General features: G+C 42.9%; 1 protein-coding gene across 3 annotated transcripts in view; it reads left to right on the top strand.

The window, feature by feature from the left end:
* The window catches only part of pcbp4 (poly(rC) binding protein 4), a 536281-nt gene that overhangs the window by 186847 nt on the left and 341707 nt on the right, over positions 1-7727 (top strand). For all 3 annotated transcript variants that reach the window (XR_007569440.1, XM_050037692.1, XM_050037691.1), the window contains exons 11-13: positions 1489-1530; positions 1625-1703; positions 7289-7344. Coding sequence is in view for 2 of the 3 variants with exons in the window: in XM_050037692.1 (XP_049893649.1) it covers positions 1489-1530; positions 1625-1703; positions 7289-7344 (177 nt within the window). In the remaining variant the exon portion in view is untranslated. The remainder of the gene's footprint in view (positions 1-1488; positions 1531-1624; positions 1704-7288; positions 7345-7727) is intronic.

Below are 7727 nucleotides of genomic sequence, written 5' to 3'. Positions count from 1 at the left end.
AAACTGATCTCCGTGTAAACCCTCATTCAGAATGAATATTTCTCATGTAAACTACCTGGAAAGACTTTAATTTCGAATGATTTCATTCAGATTTATTTCATTCTGAATGAGAAGCCATCATGTAACCACACCCAGTGAGGATTTCATTCAGATTTATTTCATTCTGAATGAGAAGCCATCATGTAACCACACCCAGTGAGGAACATTGTTATGAGCATTATCAGTATGAGAGGCCGTAGGAGTGAACCAAGTTTGATTTATGACCTCAGAAGTTTTTCATTCTGACATGATCATGATCCAAAGAGTTCCCAAAACACAGAACGCCACCTCCTGGCAGGTTAGGACTCCTCTACAGTTTTCCTAAATATCAGCAGAGATAAGAGTCTTTTCATAATTTAAGAAAGTTTATAAAAAGTATCACTGTCAGAATTTCCGTCCAGTTAAAACTGATTTCCTTCTCCGATACGTTTCATACATGCGGGCCCAGAAGTGCTGGAGCTGCTGCTGCCTGCTGCTTCTCTGATGTGTGCTGTATTAAGCCACTAATGAATATTTATGAGTGTATGGCATTTCATGTGTTGGGCCTGTGTGGACTGTTTGGATTCAGGCATGCAGGGTAGACTTTCAGGTTTGCCAGCGTGTATGAATATTTACCGGCATATCTACAGATCAAGGAGAGGCATTACAATATGAAGGAGGCCCAGCACACACAGGTCCGGTTTTGTTGTTGCGCCTTTGAGACGCTCTTTTTCTGCAAACAGCTTTTCCTCCAAATCCCTGAGTTAGCATCAGGAGTCAGAAGTTCAGCTGCAAGTGGCACTGCAGTCTGCGTCAAGGATAACAACTCTGAAATCTGTTATATAAGGTGTGGTGAACCTCAGGGAGACACACACACGCACACCAAATGTCTCTCTAATGCACAAAGTCTTTTGCATGCATGCGCACCAACCCTTCCTCTCCCCACACACACACACACACACACACGCTCCCCAGCCCTGCAGCCTGTCTCTTACATCGCCTATGGAAGTGTTCATTCTCTTTGAAGTTCAGTGTGGGATTTGGGAAGGCCTCTAAAAACTCTTTAAATCATGATCTTGGAGAGATAAACACAGACGAGACACAGCGAGGAGTCGCAGGAGATTCAGGATGATCGAGTAAATGTCCTTGTACAGTTGTGTTTCCAGTGTCTCTGTGCTAAGTGGAGCGTTGGGAAGCATTAATCTGTGTTAGGACAAAAAGCTTCTTCTTTATGTTCTCAATGTAAAGATGTTCCTACGACCTTTTTCCTTACAGGCTCTCTAAGATCTTTTTGTTGTCTCACCAGTCAGAGGCAGCGCTGTAGCCGCTATTTAGCCCGAGAGCAAAACTACAGGGCTGATTTTAAATGAATCTAATAATTTCCCCTGTGGAGACGATGCCCTCCGGTACAGATGCTTACAGACATGTTGGTACTTCATTTTAATGACACTCTTTTCTTTTCTATTCCAGACATATGCAGTACAGAGTCACTACGGCATTCCACATTCAGAGGTAAGATAATGACTGAGTGACAGATTTACTCTTCAGGTGATGTGACTGGATCATGTCACTGTCATTTATGTTTACCTCTCTGTTCCTCTCTCAGTTAGCAAAGCTCCACCAGTTGTCAATGCAGCAGCAGGGCCTGGCCCCCATCAGCCAATCAGCTACACAAGTTCTACCTGGTATGTACACACACACACACACACACACACACACACACACACACACACACACACACACACATCTGTGAAGATCTGAGAGAGAAGAGTAGAAAAATTCTGCAAGGACTTTTAATGTGTGCGTGTGTGTGTGTGTGTGTGTGTGTGTGTGCGTGTGTGCGCACGCATTTTTTCAGTTGAGTCGCTGTTTTTTATTAATTGATTTGTTTATTTTTGCTGTGTCATTGTAGAAAGAGCAACAGCATGACAGTAAACTTTACAAACTGAGTCTCTAAATAACCACAAACTAACCCTGAACGAAGGCAGCGTGATGGTGTCTGTTTGCTGCTCTGACTCTGTGTGACTGTGCTGTCAGCAGCCAATCACAAGAGAGGATTTTACAGCTGAACACTGAGCAGGACGAAGGCTCGAGATGTTTACTAGTTCATGTGGGCAGGATGGTTACCTCGCATATCCTGCGTCCGTTTGGAGCGCTGGTTTTTCACGTTGGAAAAAAATCGTAAGGCACAGAAACCTTGCAACTGAGCCTGATGCATTTTTTCATACTATACTTGCTTCTCTCCACTGGAGTCATTTGTCTGTCTCCACTCTGTCTCCACTCTGTCTCCCCATGTCTCCTCAGCTGCATGAAAGGACTGAGCTGTCCTCTGTCTCTGTCTCCACACTGTCGCTCGCGCTCTGTCTGTGTGCGGTCCACATCCTCTTCGTCATCATCATCCACCTGAATATCAATATCTGACCTGTTGAACATAGCTGTCTGGGTCATGAAATGATTCTGTACACAAAACTCGTTCGGGGTATCGGAGGATAACAGCTAGCCGGAATAACAGCTACACTTGAAGTGCATGGAACCCACATTTTGAAAATGTAATGAAACTCCGCTAATGCATTTCAAAAACGTCAGAACGGCTCGTCCGTCGTAATCCAAGTGCCCTGAAGCCGCGGCATGCAAAACTGACTTGAAAAGATGTAATTTACTCCACTTTAATAGCATCATTTCTCACCGTGGTCAGTTAGCCTGCAGGAGTGCTGTGTTTACATGGCAACTCGCGTGAGACTAGCTGATGGCTAATAGCTATGCTATTAAAGTGGAGTAAATTACGTCTTTTCAAGTCAGTTTTGCATGCCGTGGCTTCAGGGCACTTGGATTACGATGGACGAGCCGTTCTGATGTTTTTGAAACGCATTAGCGGAGTTTCATTACATTTTCAAAATGCTGGTTCCATGCACTTGAAAAATCCGGCTAGCTGTTATCCTCCGATACCCCGAACGAGTTTTGTGGATTAAAAACTACACTGGACTTCTTGTCGGCACGAGGGTCAGTAAGTACTGTCTGTATTTTCATTCTAAAGTGGCCATTTCCTTTAATCACGGACTTAAGTTTCGGACTCAGTGTATAAAGGTGATTGACACAACGTGAGGTCGTATTTATTTTTAGATGTGTGACAATTTCGGACGAAAAAAACCGACTTAATGTGCAAAGGCCTTTAGTAAAGACCAGTTGGTGCAATGCACTCCAGGTGAGATCCAATCAGGCAAACTTAATCAGGTCACAGTTCAGTTTCAAAGCACACTGTCATGTAGCAGTATGAACAAACATAATCTGTATAATCTGTACGGTAAAAGTAAAACAGCTTCAAACATCCTGATGTTGTGGAGTCACAGTGTCGATGCATCTGTTCGAAGTGCTGACTCAGGGATACAGCTCTACTGTGTGTGTGTGTGTGTGTGTGTGTGTGTGTGTGGTTGGTCACCGTCAGTTGCACCGGACCTTCCCAAAATGTTGTGTGTGTGCATGTAAAGCATGTACACATGAACTGTATACAACAGCATACATGTACATGTTTGTGTGTGTTTGTTTATAGCTGGTCGTGTGTGTGTGTGTGTGTGTGTCTGTGTGTGTCTGTGTGTGTGTGTGTGTGTGTGCAGTGGAGACGGGCTCTCAGCAGGCTGATCTGTCTCCTCTGTGCACATTTGACTTTGAAGTCACTTTGTTGTCACAGCTCTTCAGTATTTTTCAGCTCCTCTGACACAAAAACTGCAGCGACTGTGTTTCAACCGAAAAAGAAAGAAAAAAAATATTCAACTGTATTTTTTCCATTTCAGGAGAAAAGTGTCATTTCATGGAGTTTCATCATTCACTGCATCAGAAACACAGAAGATGTTTTTCAAAGTTATTAATTTTATCACACACGCTCTGAGTTGATCTTGTAACGTGCACTTGTCTCTCTGTTCGTCCCATCAGTCATTTTGTAAGAAAGCTCAGAACATAATGAGAAAATAAATGTTTTATAATCTTTATCTAGTGAGCCGTTGTGCACGATCAGCCCTGCGTGTTAGCTTTGATTCGGAGCGTCCAGCTGTGTTTACACGCTGACAGTTGGGAATCAAACTCTGCCTGTGGATTTTTGGCTCCATCAGTTAGAGAACATGCTGCTGCTGCAGTGACTCCACTAATAGACTGAAAGGTGAAATCACAAGTGTAACAATGCAGACAATTAGTTTGTATTGTTTTTATGTAACAGTCAAAGACCGTGTGTGCAGCAGTGAGAGATCTCACACATGCAGCCACGTCTCCACAATTAAAGAATCAAAGACAAATGTTCTTAATGTTTCGTCTAGGTTTACATTTCACTCATTCATTATTAACACTCAGCGCTGCACTCTCTGTGGCCCCTGAGTGATCTGAGGGGAACTCCTCGTGTTTCCTGCTCCTCTTCAGGGAGGTCTGAGCGACACAGAGCAGCAGCTCTGGAGCAGACGGGGGTCAGTCAGCGTCTTGTTGAAGCACACTTTAACAGAGTGGATATTTCCTGTCAGTGGGGAGTGAAGCAGGTTCTTCATCACCAAAGCATCACACTGCTGCTGCTCTCTGCACACTTTGTGCTCTGTACTGTGACGACCCTGCACGTGTGATACGGCCATCTTGAAACTATTCAACTATTCTGTGTTTCATTGAACTTGTATCCAAGTTTTTCTACACTTTTAGCATTGACATTTCTCCTGGAGTAAATGTAGCGTTACCACAGTAGAACAATATTTCATTAGGAGTAAACGTCCTACATTTAAAATCGTGCCTAAAGTTCCAGTTTATGAAAATAGCTTTGTGTCATATTTGCTGAAACTGTCGTGATATTCTGGAAGAAGTACACAAGGCTAGAAAAATCATGTCCCTTCGACTGCTTCTAATAGTATTTGCTAGAATCAGGCTGCGGCGCCGCGGCGACAACCAATCAGAGCCGAGGAGTCTGTAACGCAGCTGTCAGTCATGTGAGTCGCTGCTCATGAACAAGGCAGCGCTGATCATCGACTGTTTGACACCTCGGATGTTTTCGGAAATATTTTAGTGACTGTTTAGCTGTAAAATAAGAAACTTGGTCCGGCTGGTTGGTGGTGCATGGTACACCTGTTTAACTGTTTCCAACATGGCGCCCAGGACACAAACTTGATCATACAGTTGATGTGGGGGTTTTTTTCATGCCTCTGCACCAGTGATAGTCGTGGCCATTATGTTTTGGGATCCTCAGACTGTCTGTCACAGTCTTGTGAATACAATATCTCAAGAACACCGCAAGGACGTTTCTGCGACTTTGGCACAAACATCCACTTTGACTCAGCAATGAACTAATTATTTGTTGGTGGTCAAAGGTCAAGGTCACTTTGACCTTGTCCGTGTCCTTCTTGTGAACGCCATATCTCAAGAACGCCTTGAGGGAATTTCTTCAAATTTAGCACAAACACTCACTTTGAGTTAAGGATGAGGATTTTGGCCACAATTCAAATTTTCATACGCTAATTATGACAAAGTTGCACACAAATGTCTGACAGGATAAAATGATCAAGTGATGACATTTTATATCTAAAAGGTCAAAGGTCAGCTTGACTGTGACATCATCATGTTTTAACGTCATATCTCAGGAACAGAAGGGGAGACATTTGGTCAGATACTGAATTGGTGACACTGATCTTGAAACTGTGCTGTGACGTATGAGAGGCATCCATGTTTACACTGACATGGATGTAAACTCATACAACCACAAGGCGGTGATTCCTGTTCTAAATCTGGATAGAAAATGACTGCAGAAGTTTTGATACAGCTTGGTATTGGTATTCAGTACCTTAAAGCCATCAAGTACTGATGCTCAGCCTTACCTGTAACTACAGTCGTATCTGACCCAGAATAATTTTAAGAGTTTGAACAGGGTTTGGTTGAATGTTCAGGGTGACAGTGACGTTTCACGTAATATAGTAAACAAACCGAGTTAGCCCTCACAGCTAATGAACGCTAACTACGGCAGATCGGAAATGTGCAGCAGCATTTTTTGCCGACACTATATATCAAACAGAGAGACTGTATCGTATTAAGTTGCTGTGAGCTTCTAAGCAGAAGGCAGAAGATAAAGTTTTCTCTGAGCCTGACCAGGAAAAGCCTCTCGTCCTCCGAGCAGCTGCCTCACTCTCACTCAGACTCACCTGGGTCTGTGACCACCCAGCTGCTGTAACTGAGAACAGCACAAAAGCAAGTAGTGCTCGATCTGCAGCTAAATCTAAATGTCAGCTAAATCTATAAAGCACAACATCCCCAGAACTATACTGCACACTGAACGACCAAAAAATGACTGCTTGACTTGAAGAATCGCAGCTGACTGAGGGGTGGAGTATTGGAGTAATGGAGTATTTCTACTCTGTGGAACTACTACTTTTACTTAAGGTAAAGATCTGAGTGCTTCTTCCACCGTGTGCTGAGTGTTTTAGTACATGCGGTGTGAAATAAAATGTGTGTTAGTCGGATCCATTCACATTTTTCACCGTTAAAGAGACACTTTGTCATGTAATTTCTCCAACAAATGCAAACCACGCATGCACGGCGCAGAATGAGAGAGGAGCAGATTATCTTGTGGGGATATGGATGGCTGATTATTCCATTATGTCTCAGGTATTAAACTCATCAGTCGTGGACGTGAAAATAATTCACACAACCTCACACACACACACACACACACACACACACACACACACACACACACACACACACACGCACGAAAGTCACTTGCCAGCACACATTCACACACTCTATTAGAGGAACTGTTGGTTTAGCTCGCTGTGACAGGCCACTCCCTGAGGAGAGGAGTGAAGGGAAGGAAAGAAGGAAGGAAATGAGGAAGAGAAAGAAAGATCATATCGAGTAAAATACATTTAAAAATGAATCATGTCTTAGTGTTGAAATATTTTGTCATTTTGAACTGTAGACTCTTTTATATATATATATATATTTTTTTTTTAGTGTCTCTACTTTCAGTTTTTGATGGCTCGTTATTTGGCAGCATCTCTGCCTCGCTTCACATTTTCCTTTTGCTGTTTCCTCCTCGCCAGAATAAAGTCTTTAAGACTTGGAGTTAAATTCAGTCGTCTTGTGTGTGTGGTTGTCTGCTGCGTCTGTGTTCTGCGTCGGAGGACAATAAAAGAAATCAGCCACTCATGACATAAAATCAATGACAATTACCTCTCTGTCTCTGTCTCTGTCTCTGTCTCTGTCTCTGTCTCTGTCCCTGTCTGTCTCTGTCCCTGTCTGTCTCTGTCTGTCTCAGGAGGGATGGACACCAACTCCCAAACCACATCTCAGGAGCTCCTCATTCCAAACGATGTAAGTACAAAAGATATAACTGAATATGGACTATGTGGCTATGAGCAGAAGACGTGCTCTGATCAGGAGCAAATGTTGTCCTTAGTTAGTGTGAAGATCCCTCTACATTTCCTGCTGCACAGTCCATCCTATATAACTCATAACCAACAAACCCAAGACAAACTGTTAATGTTGCCCCAACTAGGTGCAGCTTCACAGCGGCCCTGAGACTTCTTACCATCACAAAAACAGCTCTTATAAAAAATAAGTTTAATCACTGTACCTTTGAATGGACACAGATTTAATCGTACACATTAATGAAACAAACTTAAATGTAATCTTTCATATGAAAATATCTTTAAACGCCTTTTTACTGTGTATAACAGATCATAATTCCCTTTGAT

This window comes from Epinephelus moara, chromosome 24 (genome assembly GCF_006386435.1).
Source record: "Epinephelus moara isolate mb chromosome 24, YSFRI_EMoa_1.0, whole genome shotgun sequence".
NCBI lineage: Eukaryota > Metazoa > Chordata > Actinopteri > Perciformes > Serranidae > Epinephelus > Epinephelus moara.
Note: the sequence above shows the minus strand (reverse complement) of the source record. Positions and strands in the feature narration are given on the sequence as shown.